The following is a 23,859-nucleotide window of genomic DNA, read 5'->3' as shown; positions in this document are numbered from 1 at the left end:
CAAGGTGTGCCGACTACACCACTTGAAATACAGGGGAACCACTAGAGCAGGCATAAGCAATTAGCGGACCTCCAGCTGTTGCAAAACTACAAGTCCCATCACGCCTCTGCCTCTGGGTGTCATGCTTGTGGCTTTCAGAGTCTTGCTTTGCCTCATGGGACTGCAACAGCTGGAGGTCCGCTAATCGCATATCCCTGCACTAGAGAGTAGAGCTGCACGATTCTGTCCAAAATGAGCATCACGATTTTCTTGCTTAGAATGAAGAGCACGATTCCAGTGGCGTAAAATCTTTCACAAAAAAATTTGGGCTAACTTTACTGGTTAGTTTTTTTTTTTTTTATTCATTAAAGTAATTTTTTCCCCAAAAAATTGCATTTGAAAGACCGCTGCGCAAATACAGTACAATATAAAATATTGCAACAACCACCATTTTATTCTCTAGGGTCTCTACTAAAAAATATATATACATAATGTTTGGGGGTTCTAAGTAATTTTCTAGCAAAAAAAATGGTTTTACACTTGAAACCAACAAATGTCAGAAAAAGGTTTGGTGTTTAACCACTTAAGCCCCGGACCAATATGCAGGTAAAGAACCTGGCCCCTTTTTGCGATTTGCCACTGCGTCGCTTTAACTGACAATTGCGCGGTCGTGCGACGTGGCTCCCAAACAAAATTGGCGTGCTTTTTTTCCCACAAATAGAGCTTTCTTTTGGTGGTATTTGATCACCTCTGCGTTTTTTTTTTTTGCTGTATAAAACAAAAATAGAGCGACAATTGTAAAAAAAAAATGCAATATTTTTTACTTTTTGCTATAATAAATATCCCCCAAAAAAATATAAAAAAAAAAAACATTTTTCCCCCCTCAGTTTAAGCCGATACATATTCTTCTACATATTTTTAGTTAAAAAAAATATCACAATAATCGTTTATTGATTGCTTTGCGCAAAATCTATAGCGTTTACAAAATAGGGGATAGTTTTATGGCATTTTTATTAATAATTTTTTTTTGCTACTAATGGCGGCGATCTGCGACATTATGGCGGACACATCGGACAATGTTGACACATTTTTGGGACCATTGTCATTTTCACAGCGAAAAGTGCTATAAAAATGCACTAATTACTGTGAAAATGACAATGGCAGTGAAGGAGTTAACCAGGAGGGGGCGCTGTAGGGGTTAAGTGTGTACTAAGGGAGTGTTCTTACTGTGGGGGGGAGTGGCTGTGCGTGCGACGTCACTGATCGTCGTTCCCTAAGGCCCCATACACACGAGAGGATTTATCCGCGAATACGTTCCAGCGGAACGTTTCCGCGGATAAATCCTCTCGAGGATTTCAGCAGATTTCTATGCGATGGAGTGTACTCACCATCGCATTGAAATCCGCGCCGAAATCCTCTGGCGATGACGTGTCGCGCCGTTGCCGCGATTATGACGCGGCGACGTGCGCGACGCTGTCATATAAGGAATTCCACGCATTCGTCGAATCATTACGACGCATGCGGGGGATCCCTTCGAACGGATGGATCCGGTGAGTCTATACAGACCAGCGGATCCATCCGTTGGGATGGATTCCAGCAGATGGATTTGTTTAGCATGTCAGCGAATATTCGATCTGCTGGAATCCATCCCAGGGGAGATATATCCGCGGAAACAGATCCGCTGGCGTGTACACACCATAGGATCTATCCGCTGAAACCCATTCGCTGGGATTTTTCAGCGGATGGATTCTATCGTGTGTATGGGGCCTAACACAGGGAACAGACGATCACCGACAGCCACACTAGGAAGAACGGGGAAGGTTACACTCACCTCTCCTCGTTCTTCCTCTCTGTGACCCAATCGTGGGACACCGGCATCGATCGGGTCACGGAGAACAGGACCAGGTCGCGATGGGCTCTTAAAGGCGACGTACAGGTACGTGCCTGTGCCCAGCCGCGCCCTTCTGCCGACGTATATCGGCGTGAAGGGGTCCTTATGTGTAAATTAGGAAAGTTTAACCACTTAGCAGTCTGTTCCTTTGATGTAAAAGACAAATTGTTACAGTGTTTAGACTTAAAGGGGGGGTTTACCCAAAAAACAAGTATATAACATTTCATTCAGTATACCTCAAACATGTACAGTATGCCGTTTTTTTTTTGGGGGGGGGGGGGTGTACATACGGTATTATCAGTATTTTCCTCCCGGCTTCCGGGTACTCACTCCCGCGGGACTGGGCGTTTCTGTGCAGTGCCGCAATGTCATCTGGGACTTCACCCATATGATTGACGTGCCTGAGAAAAACTCCCACCGGCGGATAAGGCGTGTCATGACTTTCCAAAAATAGCCGAACTGCGAGTCGGGTCTATACGGCGCCTGCGCAGTCAGCGCTACACGGCTCCTAGTCGGTGCGCAGGCGCAGTATAGAGCCGACTCGCAGTTCGGCTATTTTCGGAAAGTCATGATGCGCCTTATCCACCGGTGGGAGTTTTTCTCAGGCACGTCAATCATATGAGCGAAGTCCCAGATGACATTGCGGCACTGCACAGGAACGCCCAGTCCCGCGGGAGTGACTACCCAGAAGCCGGGAGGAAAATACCGTTAATACCGTATGTACACCCCCCTCCAAAAAAAAAAAAAAAAAAACGGCATACTGTACATGTTTGAGGTATACTGAATGTAATGTTATATACTTGTTTTTTGGGTGAACCCCCGCTTTAAGGTTCCACTGATAAAGAATGTTCTGATACTTGGCAGACTGCCCAGATTTTACAGTTGTGGCTTCAGCAGACCGAGATAATTCTGTGCATAGAAAGATCGGGAAATACTTTGTCAAGACCGCAACAGGAAAAAAAAAAAATGCGATAACGTAATCGTGCAGCTCTACTAGAGAGAATCAACAAACCTTCAAATGTGAAACCTTAACAATGTAAAAATGTAAAAAGGCATAAAAATCACTTTCAGGTTAACGTTGCAATAAGCATGAAGAACCGGTTCACACCAGAATCGTACAGGAACATGGTGCATGTTCTCGTGTTTTTTCCTGCAGTGTGATTTTAAGCCCATTCATTTAAATGGGCTGAAATTGCACAAAAAGTAGTGCATGCACTACTTTTGAAAAACATATCACTCCAAATTCGCATGGTGCTGCGGTACCATGTGATCTGGTGCCTGCAAGCATACTGCGTTTGCATTTATAATGTATTGGCACCCGCATCAGATCACAAAGACAGTGCGTTTTGAACATGGTGAGGAAAACATACACGGAACAGGCCTTTCTTGCACTGCGTTCTAGTATGGACCGGCCCTTATTGAAAATAGATGAATGTTTTTCCCTAATGTGGGTACTACAGTGGGTAAGGAGACATTCCAAGGGTTGTAGTAATCAACATCTTCACTGCTGATACACACGCCTGTAGCTTGTCAATCAGCAACTGCCCACAACTAGTCCTGTCTACTACTTTTTGCTGCTGAAACTCTCCTATTGTGAGCTGCAGTGTCTGCGAGGGGGAGCATGTGAGACACAAATAAAGAATTGGCTCACTTAGGGAAGGTGAAGATTGTCATACAGGATCCTTTAGGTGTATTTAAAAATAACAGCAACTTCAACAATGCCAGAATAAAAAGGGAAAAACTGACCTGTGCTCCAGAGACTGGTGGTCCCTAAAGGTTGGAAAGATGGACAGAAGAGAGCATTATGACAACAGAAATATAAATACGATTATAACAAAAGCTTTAAAAAAAGTACGGTTCTAAGATGTTTTATTATTGATTAATTTTAAAAGGAAAGAAATAAGGTAAAAGCATATTAAGCATATTAATAGAAGTTAAAGTGTTTCAAAGGCTGAATTTTTTTTTACCTTCATGCCTTCTATGGCACTCGTGTGGGCTTATGTGGGCTTATGTGGGCTTATGTGGGCTCGTGCGGGCTCCCCCCCCCCAACCACCTTAAAAACTTACCTAAGCCCGATCTTAATCCAGCGATGTGCATTAGAACAACGATTCTCTTGGCTCTCTTCCTCTTCATTGGCTCAGACACAGCAGCAAGAGCCATTGACTCCCACAGCTGTCAATCATAGTCAATGAGGTGGGAGCGGGGGGCATGGCCGAGCCCTGCTCTATGTGTCTTATAGATAAACAGAGTGGAACTCGTGAGGTAGGCAGCGCGAGTGCCCCCATAGCAGGTGGCTTGCTATGGGGTCACTCAGTTTTGGGGGAAGAGCCAGAAGTGCTGGCAGTGGACCACAAAGAGGAGAATCAGAGCAGGTAAGTTTTAGTTTTTTTCAATTTTACCTTTTACAATCACTTAAGTATTAATAGAAACGCTAAATAAAAGATTTAGAATACAGATGTTACCTTAATTCTGTTTGTATCGGAGTCATTGTCATCCTGTAAAGAAAAAAAAAAAAGAAAGTAATAATAATAAAAAATAATAAATTAAGAATACAAAACTAGAAAACAGAAGACGTTCCTGATTGTTATGAGAAGGGCCATCCCTTTAAATGTGCAAAATTTAGACAAAATACATACAAAATTGTATAAAAGACCATTTAAAATTATACATTTTTGTATGGATTTTGTCAAAATTTTGTGATTTTCAATTTATAGTGATCATATATGCAGTGCCTGCTAAAAGTTCTCCTGAAGAAGCCATCGTTTGGCGAAACATGTAGATTATAATCAGCTGCATCTATTCCATGTATTGTGGATTTTTTGATGTTTCTAAATAAAACTTTGATATATTTTTATATATTACTTGTCGCTGTTGAGTTTTGACACCTTAAAAATCCCATATTTTGTTCTCTTGTTATGTAATTAAAGGGGTGGTTCAGCCTAAAAACTACTTTTTTTTTATTAGACTGGCCCCCCACATTACAATACGATTAAGGCTATTATTATTTTTTTGATGCTGTACATACCTTTGTACAGCATATTCACCCGTGGCTTCGGGGTTGCGAGTCCCGCGGGAGTGGGCGTTCCCAACATGTCTGTGATTGACATTTTGACCAAAAACGAGCTCCCCCCGTCGCGCAAGCCGCGTCACGATTGGCGAAAGGAGCCGAACGGCGATGCGCATGCGCAGTATAGCGCTGACTCGCCGTTCGGCTCCTTTCGCCAACCGTGACGCGGCTTACGCGACGGGGGGAGCTTGTTTTTGGTCAAAATGTCAATCACAGACATGTTAGGAACGCCCACTCCCGCGGGACTCGCAACCCCGAAGCAACGGGTGAATATGCTGTACAAAGGTATGTACAGCATCAAAAAAAATAATAATAGCCTTAATCGTATTGTAATGTGGGGGGCCAGTCTAATAAAAAAAAAGTAGTTTTTAGGGTGAACCACCCCTTTAATAGATTTCAGTTAATGGAACAGTAAAATATATAGGATATATAGGATTTTGTACTGACAGCACACACGTTTCAGAAAAGGGGACATAAACTAGCAGCATAGGTTGGAAGGGTAATATGTACACAGGTAAAAAACATTTTTGTCCTACTGCTTTGTTTAAAGGTGATTGTAAACCCTCACTTTGTAAAACATTGTTTAAAATAGAAATGAAAGGCAACACATTTGTGTGTATAGATATGAAAAAACATTATAACTACCCCTTTTCCCTTTTTTATAAGTGATCACATTCCCTCTGTTCTCAGCTGCATAAGAGTTGGGGGAGGAGAAGAAACACTACACTGAGCTTCCCAGTGAAAGGGTGTGGGACAAGTCTGATCATTGAAGGAGAGTAGGCCGAGTTCCCAGGACAGCTAGAGAACTGACCATGTGTGTTCTCATACCTAGTGTGGTCAGTTTTTAAATAGGAAAGTAGAGGGACTGGCAGGAACACCAGGGATTTCACACAAAGCAGACAATACAAAGAGAACAGGATATGTTTTTATACGCAAGTACATTGTACAGTAGGCACATATCATGCACTCTATGCAATGCAAGCACATCATGGCTGGTGGGAGGGGCTAATGGACATATGCCCAGAGGGTCAGTAAAGCAGGATATAAACCACTCTCAGGCCTGGATCTGGTCGACGATGCACTATTTGATGCGAAACGCGTCAGTAAAAACTCCACCGCTGCCACTTTGTACAATTGAAAGCGCTGATCACCTTTTAGAATCGACCATTTACCTGATTCGATCTCTGGGTTTCCTCTCTGATTGACGTGCGTGACGTCTCCGTGAGAAATGCAGCCGACGATCCAGGCCTGAGAGTGGTTTATATCCTGCTTTACTGACCCTCTGGGAATATGTCCATTAGGGTACAGTACTTCTGGTAAGCCTTCCTTTTAATGATTAGTGGTGGATTTCTTTATTGCACTTCATTCCGAGGCATTGGGACCATCATCACCAATTCTTATCACATTGGACTTTTTCTCACTAAATTTCTACTAAGGTTTTTATATATACACACCATTTAGTGTTCATTCATATACTGTACAGTCATGGCCGAAATTGTTGGCACCCCAGAACTTTCCAGAAAAGTATTTCTCCCAGAAAAGTATCGCAGTAACACATGTTTTGCTATACACGTTTATTCCCTTTGTGTGTATTGGAACAAAACCAAAAAAAGGGGAGGGGAAAAAAAAGCAAATTGGACATAATGTCACACAAAACTCCAAAAATGGGCCGGTCAAAATTCATGGCGCCCTTAACTTAATATTTGGTTGCACACCCTTTGGAAAAAAATAACTGAAATCAGTCGCTTCCTATAACCATCAATAAACTTCTTACACCTCTCACCCGGAATTTTGGACCACTCTTCCTTGGCAAACTGCTCCAGGTCTCACTTATTGGAAGGCCAACAGCAATTTTAAGATCTCTCCACAGGTGTTCAATGGGATTTAGCTCTGGACTCATTGCTGGCCACTTTGGAACTCTCCAGCGCTTTGTTGCCATCAATTTCTGGGTGCTTTTTGACGTATGTTTGGGGTCATTGTCCTGCTGGAAGACCCAAGATCTCGGATGCAAACCCAGCTTTCTGACACTGGGCTCTACAGTGCGACCCCAAATCCTTTGGTGATCCTCAGATTTCATGATGCCTTGCACACATTCAAGGCACCCAGTGCCAGAGTTAGCAAAACAACTCCAAAACATCATTGAACCTCCACCATATTTCACTGTAGGTACTGTGTTCTTTTCTTTGTATGCCTCATTCCGTTTTCGGTAAACAGTAGAATGATGCGCTTTACCAAAAAGCTCTATCCTGGTCTCATCTGTCCACAAGACGTTTTCCCAGAAGGATTTTGGCTTACTCTAGTACATTTTGGCAAACTGTAGTCTTGCTTTTTTATGTCTCTGTGTCAGCAGTGGGGTCCTCCTGGGTCTCCTGCCATAGCGTTTCATTTCATTTAAATGTCGACGGATAGTTTGCGCTGACACTGATGCTCCCTGAGCCTGCAGGACAGCTTGAATTTCTTTGGAACTTGTTTGGGGCTGCTTATCCACCATCCGGACTATCCTGCGTTGCAACCTTTTATCAATTTTTCTCTTCCGTCCACACCCAGAGAGATTAACTACAGTGCCATGGGTTGCAAACTTCTTGATAATGTTGCGCACAGTGGACAAAGGCAAATCTAGATCTCTGGAAATGGACTTGTAACCTTCAGATTGTTGATATTTTTCCACAATTTTGGTTCTCAAGTCCTCAGACAGTTCTCTTCTCCTCTTTCTGTTGTCCATGCTTAGTGTGGCGCACACAGACACACAATGCAAAGACTTAGTGAACTTCTCTCCTTTTTATCTTCTTTTAGGTGTGATTTTTATATTGCCCACACCTGTTACTTGCCCCAGACAAGTTTAAAAGGAGCATCACATGCTTGAAACAATCTTATTTATCCACAATTTTGAAAGGGTGCCAAGAATTTTGACCAGTAAATATTTGGAGTTTTGTGTATGTCCAATTTCCTTTTTTACCTCCTTTTTTTTTGTTTTGTTCCAATACACACAAAGGGAATAAACAGGTGTATAGCAAAACATGCGTTACTGCAATACTTTTCTTGGAGAAATACTTGATTTCCTGGAAACATTTCTGGGGTGCCAACAATTTCGACCATGACTGTATATAAAAAAAAAAAAAAAAAAAAAAGGGTTGATATACGGTATTGTCATCACAATTTTTCTCATTTTTTGTTTGATGCACGGTTTATTCATCCACTCATCTGGGTGATCTTCTAATTTTATGCGCTACACTTTTTATGTTTGGTGTTAAATAGCTCCACTTTTACATTTGGCACATTCAATGTGACACAATGTAAAGTGGCGCATTCAGTCCCACACAACGTAAAAGTGGTGCATTTTAGAACTTCCTGAATTTGTTGCACGAATCGCTGTCAGAACCAAAAGTGTTGCAAATGCTTCATGAAAAGCAATGTTTCCCTATGGGAGCCGTCTTAACTGGTCCGACACATGTCGGTCCGACTTTGAAGACACTCCCTGTACTACTTTGGTCCGACTTTGATCCTACTTCAGCCCATTGAACATCATTGAAGTAGGATCAAAGTCGGAACGCAGTCTTGCACGCTCCGACTTTGGATTGCAACATGTATTCTACTGATCTTGAGGGGGAACTCCACACCAAATTTTAACAAAAAAACTGGCATGGGTTCCCCTCCAAGAACATACCAGGCCCATGGGTCTGGTGCGGATTTAAAGGGGAGCCCCCCTACGCCGAAAAACGGCGAGGGGGTTCCCCCAAAATCCATACCAGACCCGTATCCGAGCAGCTGCCCAGCCGGTCAGGAAAGGGGGTGGGGTTGAGCGAGCGACCCCCCTCCTTAACCGTGCCAGGCCACATGCCCTCAACATGGGGAGGTAGGTGCTATGGGGCAGGGGGCGCACTGCGGCCCCCCACCCCACAGCACCAGGCCGCATGCCCTCAACATGGGGAGGTAGGTGCTATGGGGCAGGGGGCGCACTGCGGCCCCCCACCCCACAGCACCCTGCCCCCATGTTGATGAGGACAGGGCCTCTTCCCGACAACCCTGGCCGTTGGTTGTCGGGGTCTGCGGGCGGGGGGCTTATCGGAATCTGGGAGCCCCCTATAACAAGCATTGTCGCAGAGCAAAGAAAGATGAAAGTCGTGTAGTATAGTGTGAACCCAGCCTTATGCTCACAGTGTGTAGTGAAATAAGTGGAAACTATTGTTCAGTACAGCAGCGAATCCTACACAACTGTACAAGACTGATGGGAAGATTGGAGTTCAGTTTTAAAAGCAACAGACCAACCTGCGGATGGTTTTCATCAGCCTTGGTAGCGAGAATGCAGAAATCGCCAAATGTGGTCACAGATATCAGGCTCTTTACATACTTCACAAACTTCTCGTTATTCTTGGTATCCCAGAAAACCACACAATACTCTGGACGATCAGGTCTTGTGTAAGCATATACAACGGTGTTAGAGCAAAAGCCCCACTGCAAGCAAAAATATATATAATGTGACAATTAAAAAACACATGCTTCATTTGTGCACAAATCACCAAATTTCCCATGAAATGCAAATCTCAGAGCTCAATCATGCCATGCTATCAGGAAATATCAAATAAGATTACTTCTGCAGTCAATAATGAAATATGATAATAATCAATAACACCCGATAATTGTACGGACAGGGATTTGGTTTATTAAACCATGTGTGGCCAAATTATAGACAAGAAAGCTAATTGAACATAGAGTTATTTAAAGAGTTGTAGAGGCAGAAGTTTTTTTTATTTATTTTTTATCTTAAATCAGAGGTTCACTTAAAAAGTGAACCTCTGCTTTTCGGAACCCTCCCCCTCTCCGGTGTCACATTTGGCACCTTTAAGGGGGAGGGGGGTGCGGAAACCTGTATAATACAGGTATTTGCACCCACTTCCGAGCATAGATAGCCGCAGAATCTGTGGATAATCTACTCCACTTCCTGACGTCGTCTTCGCTCCCCCCGCTGTCTTATGGGAGATAGAAGACATGAGGACCAAGGCACGCGTCAACCTAGGGTGCCAAAATCAAAATCGTGGGTGCACTGAACAGGTAGGTGTCCATATTTTAAAGGGGTTGTAAAGGTAAATGTTTTTTCACCTTAATGCATCCTATGCATTAAGGTGAAAAAAAACATCGGACAATACCGCAGCCCCCCGAGCCCCCGTTTTACTTACCTGACCCCTCGAGAGTTCCGCGCTCGTCCCTGTCATCCTCCTCGTTTCTGAGTCTGGCCGTTGATTGGCTACACTGGATGGATTGAAAGCAGCGCAACCATTGGCTGGCACTGCTGTCAATCACATCCAATGATGCGGCGTGTCGGGGGGGGCGAGGCCGAGTGATACAGCCACCGGCTGTATCATGGGAGCGCGCCCGCAATAACTTTCCACCATGCGAGGGAGCTCGCATGAAGGTGGAAAGTTCTTGCGAGGAGGAGGAGAGACAGCTGCCGGGGGACCCCAGAAGACAGCGTTCGGGGCCACTCTGTGCAAAACTAACTGCACAGCTAAGGTAAGTATAACATGTTTTTTATTTAAAAAAATAAATACATTTTACTTTAGTGATCCTTTGAGTCAGCAGCTGTAGTATTTGTAGCTGCTGGCTTTTAAAAAAAAAAAAAAATTGGGACCTCCGCTTTAATGCATTCTATGCTGAAGAAGAAAGAGCACAACGCATCACTGGTAATAAAAATCTGGCAGAAGGTGTCATAGTTCTATAAATGTTGGTGTCATTTGTGTGGTGCATATGATGTTCCCATGTGCATTACATTTCTTACCTTGTAATCTGGTCTAATGTTTGCAAAGTATATGAATGAATCTACAGCCAGTCCGATTCTCAACCCTCCTCCTTCCCAGGACACAGCAGACATTTGTTTTCCCGGAACCTTTAGGGTGCGTAGATGCTTGAGAAAAAAATTTAAAATGAATTAAATAGACAGAAATTTTTCTCTCTAATAACTCCCACTTCTACAATTGGCAATCTGTAAATACTGTATAAGCATACAACTCTACCTTAAAAAACAAAACAAAAAAAAAGGCCTTCAGTCACCTAGCCTGTACAGAGGACGTGCTGTGTTTTTATACCCCAGGCTTCTGAATGCCATCAGCAGGGGCAAACTAATGTACGCGAAGAACAGTGGTGGAATTTACAGAGCCTTGAAAAAGTATTCATACCCCTTGAAATTTTCCACATTTTGTCACAATGTTACAACCTAAAACATTAATGTATTTTATTGGGATTTTATGTGATAGACCACCACCAAAATGCCACATATTCATAAGGGGAAAGAAAATTATAAATGTTTTTTATTTATTGTTTACAAATAAATATGTGAAAAGTGTGGGGTGCATTTGTATTCAGCCCCCCCGAGTAAATACTTTGTAGAACCGCCTTTCTCTGTAATTACAGCTGCAAGTATTTTTGGGGATTTCTCTACCAGCTTTGCACATCTAGAGAGTGACATTTAATTTTGGTCTCATCTGATCAGAGCACCTTCTTCTTCCCCCACATGGCTTCTCACAAACTGTAAACAGGACTTCTTATGGCTTTCCTTTAACAATGGCTTTATTTTTGCCACTCTTCCATAAAGGCCAGATATGTGGAGTGCACGACTAATAGTTGTCCTGTGGACAGATTCTCCCACCTGAGCTGTGGATCTCTGCAGCTCCTCCAGAGTTACCATGGGCCTTTTGGCTGCTTCTCTGATGAATGCTCTCCTTGCCCGGCCTGTCAGTTTAGGTGGGCGGTCATGTCTTGGTAGGTTTGCAGTTGTGCCATACTCTTTCCATTTTCAGATGATGGATTGAACAGTGCTCTGTGAGATGTTCAAAGCTTGGGATATTTTTTTATAACCTAACCCTACTTTAAAGGGGTTGTAAACTATTATTTTTATTTTTTTTAAATAACAAACATCTTATACTTACCTCCACTGTGCAGCTCGTTTTGCACAGAGTGGCCCCGAACCTGGTCTTCTGGGGTCCCTCGGCGGCTGTCTCTGGTCCTCCCTGCAAGAACTCATCACATTAATGCGAGAGAGCTTGCATTGTGTGTAGTCCTTTCGGGCGTGCTCCCGTGATACAGCGAGCGGCCATAGCCGCTCACTCGGCCCCGCCCCTCGGCGCGCCGCGTCACTGCATGCGATTGACAGCAGCGCCAGCCAATGGCTGCGCTGCTTTCAATGCATCCGCTCTAGCCGATCAGCAGCCAGGCTGGGCGGTGAAGAAGATGTCGGGGCCAAACGCGGGACTTTCGAGGGGTCGGGTAAGTAACGAGGGGGGGGGGGGCGGTAAACTCTGAGGGCCAGATTCACGTAGAATCCCGGCGGCGTAACGTATTGCATTTACGTTACACCGCCGCAAGTTTTATGGGCAAGTGCTTGATTCACAAAGCACTTGCCTGTAAACTTGCGGCGGCGTAGCGTAAATCCGTCCGGCGCAAGCCCGCCTAATTCAAATGGGGCGTGTATCATTTAAATTAGGCGCGTTCCCGCACCGAACGTACTGTGCATGCGCCGTCCCTAAAATTTCCCGACGTGCATTGCGCTAAATGACGTCGCAGGGACGTCATTGGTTTCGACATGAACGTAAATGGCGTCCAGCGCCATTCACGGACGACTTACGCAAACGACATTAAATTTCAAATTTCGGCGCGGGAACGACGGCCATACTTCACATTGGCTAGACCACCTAGGGGCTAACATTATCTTTACGCCGCGTATCTCTACGTAAACGGCGTACATTTACAGCGACCGGCAAAGCGTACGTTCGTGAATCTGTGTAACGACTCATTTGCATATTCTACGCCGACCGCAATGGAATCGCCACCTAGCGGCCGACCTAGAATTGCAGCCTAAGATCCGACAGTGTAAGTCACTGGGTAAATAAAGGGCTGAAAAATTGAAAGTGGTTGGATACCCTCATGGTATACTTGCACCTACAGGTAAGCCATATTAAGGCTTACCTGTAGGTGCTTGCAATATCTCCTTAACCTACATGGTTAAGGAGATATTTGCAGAAAAGTGGGCGCCGATGTCTACGACGCATGCGTGCCTTGGACAATGGGGCAGGCGCACTGAGCGCGGCGGTTTTTGAATGGGAGCCTGGCGGAAAGTGCCGGAAATGTGCGCATGCGTGGGGAGCGTGCCGATCTGCGCGCATGAGCGGGAGTGACGGCATCGCCGCTCTGGCCAGTCACATCGCCGGAGCAGCGATACCCGGAAGTCACTCCGGGTATCATGGCGGAGACGGAGGACGTGTCCGAGGACCGCTGCGGGGGCTTCGATCTAAGGTAAGTAATTGATAATGAGCTAGTATGCTAGTCATACCAACTCATTATGCCTTTGCCTTGCAGGATTTTTTTAATAATTTTTAAGGGTATACAACCGCTTTAATCTACTGTCTACTGACTATAGTGGACAAAGCCATCAATTAAATTAAACGCCATGGAAAAGAACATAAAAGGACAGGAACTGTAACACTAAAATTAATGTTCGCAAAAAAGAAAACAAAAAAACGGCTTGGATTTCCAATCTATACATAGAAAAAGAGCAAAAAGAATCAAAAATAATTGAAGTAACACCCACAACAATCAATCAGGCTTAAGCCTCATACACACGATCAGATTTCCATTGGACAAAGCGTAGGACTTTTGTCCGAAGGGCGTTGGCCGTGAACTTGTGTTGCATACAAAACGGCAAAGAATCGGCCAAACAAACACTAAAACGACGTGATTTTTTTTAGCTCTTTAGCGCCACCCTTTGAGGCAACTTCTGCTAATGTTGTGTTATGGTTAGCATTGCTTCTGAACATGCATGTTTCTACTTTGGATTTTTATCCGACGGACTTGTGTACACACGATCGGATAATCCGACATCACCCATTTGTTGTCGGAAAATTTTAAAGCATGCTATCCAACATTTGTTGTCGGAAAATCCGGACAACAATTGTTCGATGGAGCATACAAACGGTCAGATTTTCCAACAAAAGCCTGCCATCACACATTTGTTGTGTGTACGGGGGCTATAGTTTCACTCTCACGTTGGCCTGGAAAATAAGAACTCAGATCTGCCACAGATGCCTCTCTCTTTGTTGCAGTGTGTATGTATAAAGAAATCATTTAATTGGCAAGCATCTAAATAATAATTACCTCTCCGAATGGGGTGTAAAACTGTACAATATTGACGTCCTTATCCTGAGTTGTGGCTCTCTGAGAGCCTGCTATAGCCAGGACGCTTCCACAGTGATTCCACTGTATGCTGACCACACTCATTCCAGTATCGATCAAAATTGGGTCTACAAAAGGAAAAAAACACATTTGCGCAACACTGAGAAATTAGCAACTTTACAGTAATCAGTGGATTTATTTTAGAAGATCTATACTTAAATGATAACATGCTTAGGCCCCATGCACACGAGACACTGGTAAACTCAAGTTCAGAGGCATTTGGGCATTGAACACATTTAATGTTATCCTATGTGTCCATGCACACATTCACGTTTTCTTGCGTTTTAAAGCAGTTGGGTTTAGGCTAGTTTTTTCAGACGCAAAATTTTGGGTTCAGACGCAAACGTTTTTGCGTTTCAAAGCTTTGGGAGGGTCTACAATGTCTTTGTTATGAACGCCGATAGCCTCAAACGCGGTAAAACGCCGCTAAACGCTGCGAAATTCACGGCAAAAACGGGTGTTTTAAACGCCGGTTTTTGCCTTTGAAAACTTGAGTTTACATGTGTTTGCATTTGCTTCTCGTGTGCATGGGGCCTAACAGTCTTTCTGAGATAGATAAAGAAATATTAGGCCTCTTGCACACTGCAGATTGAAAAAGCTCAGTACAGATTTTTTTTTTGTACTGCGCTAAAATACAACACATTAATTGTAATGTGCCAATGCACACAGATGTGTAAACAAGCGCAAGTCATTTATGCCTCATGCGCGCGAATGCACGCAAATATGCTGGAATGCTTGCAAATGCCCATTTTTATACTGTGCAGAACGATGCTATTGCGCAAAAAATGCATGAGTGCATGAAAGCATACACGCGAAAATGCGCGTAAATACACGCAAATACATACCAAAAAAAGAAGTCAGAAAAAGTAGTAGACACTCAAACAGGAGTATCAGGTGCAAGAGGCCTTTTTTTTTTTTTAACCACTTGCTTACTGGGCACATATACCCCCCCTCCTGCCCAGGTGAAATTTCAGCTTCCGGCACTGCATCGCTTTAACTGACAATTGCGCAGTCGTGCGACGTGGCTCCCAAACAAAATTGGCGTCCTTTTTTCCCCACAAGTAGAGCTTTCTTTTAGTGGTATTTGATCACCTCTGTGGTTTTTATTTTTTGCGCTATTAACAAAAAAATAGCGAAAAATGTAAAAAAAAAAAAACAATATTTTTTACTTGTTGCTATAATAAATAGCCCAATTAAAAAAAAAATAAAAAAATTCTCAGTCTAGGCCGATACGTATTCTTCTACATATTCTTGGTAAAAAAAAAAAAAAAAAATCGCAATAAGCGACTGGTTTGCGCAAAAAAGTGCCTACAAAATAGGGGACAGAATTATTATTATTTTTTATTATTTTTTTTTTACTAGTAATGGCGGCGATCTGCGATTTTTATTGGGATTGCAACATTATGGCGGACATATCAGACACTTTTGACACATTTTTGGCACCATTTACATTTATACTGCGATCAGTGCTATAAATATGCACCAATTACTGTATAAATGTGACTGGCAGGGAAGGGGTTAACACTAGGGGGTGAAGAAGGGGTTAAATGTGTACCCTGCATAGTGTTTCTAACTGTGGGGGAAGGGGACTGACTGGGGGAGGTGACCGATCTGTGTCCCTATGTACAAGGGACACAGATCGGTCTCCTCTCTCCCTGACAGGACGTGGATCTGTGTGTTTACACACACAGATCCACGTCCTTGTCTGTGTAACTGGCGATCGCGGCCGCCAGGCACACGCACCGGCATCTCAGTGATGCGGCGGGCACGCGCGCCCCCCCCAGTGGCTGGAGGCCGTATATAGACGGCCTCCTGGAAATTGGCATCCACCCTGCAGCCGTATAAAGTCCTACGGCCGTCAGGAAGTGGTTAAATAACAAACATGTTATACTTATCTCCGCTGTGCAGCTCGTTTTGCACAGAGCGAACCCGATCCTGGTCTTCTGGGGTCCCTCGGCGGCTGTCTTGGCTCCTCCCCGCATCAGCTAACCCCCTTCATGGGAAGCGCTCCCCCAAGGGGGTTAGCTTGCGGGCACGCTCCCGTGATACAGCCGGCGACTATAGCCGCCTACTGTATCACTCGGCCCAGCCCCCCCCCCCCCCCCACGCACCATTGGTTTGACTGACAGCAGCGGGAGCTAATGGCTTCGCTGCGATCAATCATCCATTGATTGAGGCAAAAGACCCAGTTGAGAAGCCTGCTCGTTCACAACGTGGGACTATCGAGAGCTCAGGTAAGTAAACGGGGGGGGGGGGGGGGGGTCGGCGAACATCAGATGTTTTTTTACCTTAATGCATGGAATGAAAAAAACACGAACCTTTACAACCCCTTTAATGTAATATTAACAGAAAGAAATGCCTAACTTATATCCCTCCAGAACTAAACAAACAATGCAAGCCCTGGACATTTTGTCATGTAATCTCTATGAAAGGGAATAATCAGCCAGTCGCAAGTCTAATTTTAATAGGAATCACATGACCAAAAACCAAAACTTTCCCACATGTGGCCAACCCAGGAGGGCACCAAGAACAGCAACTTCTCCAGGAAAGGCAAGTATTTCAGCTCATCTATTTCCCTTTATGCATGTCAGGAAGATTGTAGTAAAAAAAAAAAAAAAAAGACCATGGCAACCACTTCAAGAATTGACCGTAACAGTACAGGCAAATCAACTGTCTTTAAGGCTTACTTGCAGTGTGTTTTTTTCTTTCTATATTCACTTTCAATGCGCCTCTGTAATTGCTAGAAAATATGACCTAGTACAGCTTCTCATTCCTTTTAGGTCATAGCCCTCCCTTCTTTGAGGTGTGACTAATTACTGTCAGTGCTGGCCAAGCTCCTCTGCCCCTCCCTTCACCTTTTTACATAACCTTTTATGAGGCTGCCCTGGGAAGAAAAATATTAATTTCTGAGTTTTCTGGGGCTGCTGACATCACATCCAATATAGCACCCCCCAGTGGCAGTCTCTGGATTTTTGGATGTCTACACAAAAGGAGGCTCTTGCATGTAAAACAAAAAACATGCATAAAAAACACATACAATGTGCATATAATATAATGGGAAGATTTTTGTTGAAGGTCTGGCGACAGGGTCTGTTTAAGTTAACATTTGGTTCAAGGTGCACTTCAAAGCATTGAGATCTTCTACATGGCTGGCCTGGTACTACTCAAATCTTTACATTCTACTAATTTCAATAAAAAGCCCACCAACAGGCCAGGATATTGGAGAAGACCTCGCAGCAAAACAATCAGCAGAGCTGCATTACAAACATACAGCAGATATATAACCTATTGATCTAGCACAGCACAGGGAGCAGAAATAAAATGTGTGAACGTGTAACTCAACTTCACCACAAATTTTCAACCTCAGCATGACCCTATTTTAGGCAAAGCAGAAGAGTGCAATTCTAGTCATTTCTTGTTGTTAATTCTCCCAGTACTGGATGAATACAGTTACTACACCCTGTTCCAAATTATTATGCCAATGATATTTTTCTCATTTACCGTATTTGCCGGCATATAAGACGACCTCCTAAAATGTTGGTTTTGGGATATACTCGCTGTATAAGACTACCCCCTTCATACTAGTCTGTCTGGAAGCTGAGGGGTAGCCAGAACAACCGTTGACAGGAACAACCGCTGACAGAATCAGGCTTTTTTCAGATCTCACTGTGCCATTACATTACATGCCTCACTGTGCCATTAGGAACATGCCTCACTGTGCCATTAGGAACATGCCTCGATGACCTCCCTACCTTCTCCTGTATGCACAGTATGTCAGACGGCGGCCATCCATGATTCAAAAGCCGCGCCTCCTCCTCAGGCTGTTCCGTGATAGGCAGAACACTAATTTTCCCAGCAGAGCCTCTGTTCATTGTTCCGCCTATCACGGTTGTCCTCTCGTCCGAGAGTGAGGATGAGAAGGCATCCGTGATAGGCGGAACACTGAACAGAGGCTCTGCTGGGAAAACGAGTGTTTTTCCGCCTATCACGGAACAGCCTGAAGGAGGAGGTGCGGCTTTTGAATCATGGATGGCCGCCGTCTGACCACAGGTACCCGGCGTATAAGACCACCCCCGACTTTTGGGGCATTATTTTACATGCAAAAGGTCATCTTATATGCCAGAAAATACGGTACCTAAATAATTGATGTAAACAAGAGTCAGCATAATTCTCATGTTATCAACTATTAAGAGTACAATTCAAATTTTATTGAACAAACCTCCTAACCTTTCAAAATAAAAAACTTACAATGCACTGTTTCAAATGATTACGCACAGTAAGTTTCAAAACACTTTATAGGTTGTAAAGAACTGAAAACTGTCATTTGTTTAAACAACATTTTAACAGGTCACGTTACATTTTAACATAGGACCCCTTATTTGATAGCAGCTTCACAAGTCTCACATCCATTGAACTTGTGAGTTTTTGGACAGTTTCTGCTTGAATTTGTTTGCAAGATGTCTGAATAGCCTCCCAGAGCTGCTGTTTGGATGTAAACTGCCTCCCACCTCATAGATCTTTTGCTTGAGGATACTCCAAAGGTTCTCAACGGGATTGAGGTCAGGGGAGGATGGAGGCCACACCATGACTTTCTCTCCTTTTATCCCCATAGCAGCCATTGATGACTCACCTCAGGAGGAGACTGCCCAGCGCTACCGTCCGCTCTCAGCACACAGCACACGTGTGCTGGAGGCCCTTTACCGAGATCGAAGATGCAGGGTGTCAGACTGACACCCCGCATCACCGATCGCCACGCTGCGCACCCCCACTGGCGCACGCCGGCATATTATCCTGCAGGACATCAATAGACGTCCAGTCAGGATTTCACAACCACTTCCCGGACGTCAATTGACTATTGACCGGGCGGGAAGTGGTTAAACATATTTGCAGTACTGTCTTAGATAGGGCTATATACTCCACAAAGTTTTTTGGATAAGGTCAGCTTAAAGTGGTTGTAAACCTCAGACATAAAACATAAACAAAGAATAGCTCCCTATAGTGTGTACTTGTCTCAATTAAGAGCACAGAGTGTCATTTCTGTCTGCTTCTTTGTTCCTCTGCTATCAGCATGAATCACTTCTGACAAGTTTTCCTGACACCAAGACAAAAAGGTGACAGGGAACAGGGAAAGGGAACTTCAGCTTATTGACAGCCCCAGCTCTGTTCCTGTGTGCTGTGTGAAGGGGGTGTATCTTTTCCCTCCAATAAGCTCTTAGAGCTCTCCAGGTTGTAACTTCAGCTCTCTGCCCCTTTTTTTTCTGACTGCTCAGACAAGCTTTAAAAAATCTGCACTTTGAACAGATGCAGAGAAGAGAAAACTGCAGATAAACAGGTACAATTTATGTAGGAGGATTTGTTTTATATCTGTGCATCGCCTGAGGCCAGTGACTTCACTGGGTATATGTAAGGGTTGTACACTTCAGTCAATCTAAAATGTTGTTTTCATCGTTTAACCTGAACTAAATCCATACGTGCCAGTTGCAGACTGTTTGTCATCAGGATCTGACCATACTGGATATATACATAAACATTCATCCACAACATGTGGTCAGTTCATTTAGAACAGTGAAATATAACATAAGATTTACTCACTTTCATCATTCTCGTGCCTCATTATCTGGCATCTTCCATTGTCAAAACATATAGCCAGAGAGGGGCAATCTGGCTCCACATATCCTTTATTGCCTGGGTACCAATGCATTCCAGCAATACTCAGAGGACCAGTCACATTGACCAAACAGCTCAGAACCATTTTTACCTACAGAGGAGAGACACACAGTATCCTTATATTAGTATTTTTTGTTTCTCAATTTTGTTTCTCTAACTAAAATACCCACCATATAAAAGTGTTGCAGAACTACCCATGAGGCATAGCAAAACTCTGACAGCCACAAGCATGACACCCAGAGGCAGAGGCATTTTGGGACTTGTAGTTTTGCAACAGCTGGAGGTCCGCTAATTGCATATGCCTGTTCTAGAGCATCCTAATTGTTATTATTACTACTACAGGCATTTATACAGTACTGTCAACTTACGTAGTGCTTTACATGCTGTACATTCACATGAGTCCCTACCCTCAATGAGGTCTAGGTCTATAATCTAAGGTCCCTTTCTCACATACATACACACACATAGTAGGGCCAATTTAGACAGAAGCCAATTCATCTACCAGCATGTCTTTGGAAAGTGGGAGAAAACCCATGCCAGCACAGGGAGACAATGACATGCTAACCACTAACCCACTGTGCTGCCCAGCAAATCATTTGTAAAAAAATTTAAAGCCACAAATAAAAATAATCTACACGCAAATAGTAAACACAGTCAGTGAAATGATATTATCCAGAAAACATTGCAACTGTGCTACACTGAGCCAACCTGATGTATTCTATTTCAAGTTTTATCTAATGTCAAATGCCTCGTACACACGACTGTTTTTCCCGAAAACTGCCATTAGAGCTTTGGTCGGAAATTCCGGCCGTGTGTATGCTCCATCGCAGTTTTCCCGATAGGAAAACCGGCTGGAAAAAAGAGAACATTTTACTCTTTTTTTCACGCCGGGATTCCTGGCATTTAAGCCAGCAGCTTTTCTATGGGGAAAGCCTGCGGTGGAGCATACACACGGCCAGCCGTGTGTAGGGGGAAAGAGTTACCGAGCAGGATCTCGGTTTTCCCAGCGGTTTTCCCGGCGGACTTTTACTGCCGGGAAAACCGATCGTGTGTACAAGGCATTACAGTCAAGTTATTAAAAGATCCTCACTGATTTTTAGTGGGACAGCAGTCTCTGTTATATGATTCGTTGCTGTGGTATCATGACTGCATAATCCACTGTGTGTGGGAGACACTCAGGGAAAAAACTCACTTACAGGTTAACTATACCTTGGTAAAATTATCCTTTAAGATGGAAGTTCAGACAAAACTTAACTACGCGCAAGCTTAATCCCACCCTCATTCCAAGTCTATTCTACCTACCCTGCAAAAGGAAAGATTCCTATACTTACCTATGCTTAAATCGCTCTGTGGTCATCAACCCTGTCCTCATGACCCACTAACAGGCCAGGTTTTATGTATTGGCTCGGGGAGATGCAGACTAGAATACTGCAATCACCGAGCAGCCAATTATATCACCTGTGATGTATTTCAGTTATCTTGCAAACCTGGACTGTTAGTGGCCCCTGAGGACAGGGTTGATGACCACTGGGTTACATGATCTCTTCAGCGCCACCTTCAGTGCAGAGGAGAGATCACGGACAACGGCTGCAGAGCCTGTGCGATGACGTCACCCATAGGCTTACTATGGGGCATCCATAGTCGGCTGTCCCTTCTCTACACTGAAGCCACCGCTGGAAGCCAGGCATGTGACTGGACTGGAGCGACTTCAGAATAGCTAAGCATTGGCATTTTTCCTTTTACAGGGTAGATAGAGGGTAGTGGTAAATACTTCTGCCTAGCAACACTAGGGTCATTGGTTTGAATCCCAACCAATGCACTACCTGCATTGAGTCTGTATGTTCTCCCTGCATTTCTGCCTTGCAGCCCTGGGGACCTTGGTTTGAATCCTGGCCATAACAATATATGCATGGAGTTTGCAGGTTTTCTGTGTCTTTGTGTACGTTCCTCCTGGTACTTTGGTTTCCTCCCATACTCTAAAGACATGTAGTAGGTTAACAGACTCCTGTCTAAATAGGCCCTAGAATGTGTATGTATGAATGTGAATTATGGACCTTAGATTGTAAGCTCCTTGAGGGCAGGGACTGATGTGAATGTACAATATATGTGCAAAGCGCTGCATAAATTGACAGTGATATGCAAGTACCTGTAATAATAGGCAAAATAGTTTTAGAACGGGATGGGAGCAGGTTTAAGCTTAGTTAGGGTTTGACAGAACTTCCACTTTAAGTAACCCCACTTCCAATGTGTGGACTCATCTGCCCATGCTAATGCCGGATCATTGCAGTGCAGCCCACAGGGAGCTTCTAAGCTGCCACTGTAAATCCTCTGACTGGTCTTTTTCTTCTTCTGCACATGCAAAGGAAAAATCCTATTCACTCTTATTGAAACTGCTATTTGTTGCTGGAACACACAATAAACAGCCTCTCCATAGGAATCTCATGAATGGGATTTTTTCAAGCATGCCAAGAACCAAGGGACCAAACAGGGGAGGTTGCGTGGTTCAGTGTGGATTGCACAGCGTGGATCTGGTGGAAGCAGAGTACTGTTAGTAACCGTCTCTTGTTACTTACAATGAAATTTCCCTGGTTATCATAAAGATGTATTTCTCCATTTGCCATGCCAAACAGAAGGATTTTGCTGTCTGGGGACCATGCAACATGGCACAACTGTATCCCTTTCAGTTCTTTGCCCCAAATTCGATTTCCTGTATGAAGCAAAAAGCAGTAAGTTAGAACAAAAGGTAATAACTCAATATCACAGCATAGGACAGTACAGTATTATACACAAATATTGTTTAAAATACAAATTAAAGTAAAACAAAAAAGTGGATTTGCCTTCACTTCCTGTCGAGATAGAGCTACAGAAGTACAGTTACAAGGGGATGATGTGAGAAATTGAATATCTTGTTCCAAAAAAAAAAAAAAAACTTATCAAGAATGAAAAGTTGTTAATTAGGCTAAAATATGTCTTCTAATAAACGCATGAAAGGTCTGAAATAAGAAACACAAATAAGGTGGATGTGGAAATAGAATTTGCTCTCTTTCTAGTGCTCCAAATGTGAACCCCTGGAAATATGTTGCAGTCTCTGGGGTGGATTCAGAGTTGATCATGTACAGTATACAATAGGGTCATATTGTCAATGTTAGAGGCTTTTCATACTGGGTACAACTGCAGAAAATTAGCAATTTTGTACCAGTAGGTGTATTTGCCACCACTGTATGTATGGTATGAATAGGCCAATGAATCCAAACATATACAAAGGAACAAAGTCATTTAGAAACATCCCATCACATCCTCTATGCACTGTTTGTATAGTAAGTTAATCGTTAATACTTTTGGTGCAGTACTAGCTTCTCTTTGCCATATCCAAAAAACTCAGTCCTAACAAATGTTGAGTTTAAAGTTATACCCAATGGTAGTCTTCTGAGGTCCCCTGATATGACAATACAGACTGTGAGACTGTCAAATAATTATGCCCAAATCACCCATATTGCAACAAAGTATAACCATGTATGACTCATTTTAGAAAATTCTACGGTTTCCCCAGGGTTCATTTTAAAAGGTCAGACATCCCAAGTCTCGTGTGAGTTGCCGGGCCTGTCTCTCAGCCACAGACAGAACAGCCCGAGCGGCAAAATGGAGTACGGCTGCGGCGGCCACTCGGGCTGCTCTGTCTTCTGTCTGAATGACAGGCGGATGGGAGGACGTCCCCGTCTGTGCGAATTGGAGGACTAACAAATTTCCGCCTCCTAGATAAACAGAATATTGATCCAATGATACATTGAATCAGTGTGACATATATCTTAGGAGGCTGGAATTTACAGTTGCTGTTGGGATATTCAAATCCGTTTCAGAGCTCTGTGTGTTCAGGCTGTATTTCATGGGCACTGGTAAAGGCTGTATTTCATGGGCACTGGTAAAGGCTGTATTTCATGGGCATTGGTAAAGGCTGTATTTCTATGGGCACTGGTAAAGGCTGCATTTCTATGGGCACTGGTAAAGGCTGCATTTCATGGGCACTGGTAAAGGCTG

General features: G+C 43.7%; 1 protein-coding gene across 1 annotated transcript in view; it reads right to left on the bottom strand.

Annotated features, from left to right (window-relative positions):
* WDR35 (WD repeat domain 35) overlaps positions 1-23,859 on the bottom strand; it is a 157,923-nt gene that overhangs the window by 114,387 nt on the left and 19,677 nt on the right. The window contains exons 6-12 of the mRNA XM_040348549.1: positions 22,398-22,531; positions 19,750-19,915; positions 14,080-14,225; positions 10,712-10,837; positions 9,205-9,390; positions 4,334-4,366; positions 3,617-3,640 (exon numbers count right to left, since the gene is read on the bottom strand). Of these exons, the coding sequence (XP_040204483.1) occupies positions 3,617-3,640; positions 4,334-4,366; positions 9,205-9,390; positions 10,712-10,837; positions 14,080-14,225; positions 19,750-19,915; positions 22,398-22,531 (815 nt within the window). The remainder of the gene's footprint in view (positions 1-3,616; positions 3,641-4,333; positions 4,367-9,204; positions 9,391-10,711; positions 10,838-14,079; positions 14,226-19,749; positions 19,916-22,397; positions 22,532-23,859) is intronic.

This window comes from Rana temporaria, chromosome 4, assembly GCF_905171775.1.
Source record: "Rana temporaria chromosome 4, aRanTem1.1, whole genome shotgun sequence".
NCBI classification, from domain to species: domain Eukaryota; kingdom Metazoa; phylum Chordata; class Amphibia; order Anura; family Ranidae; genus Rana; species Rana temporaria.
The sequence above is the reverse complement of the archived record's forward strand: the minus strand, read 5'-3'. Positions and strand labels throughout refer to the sequence as shown.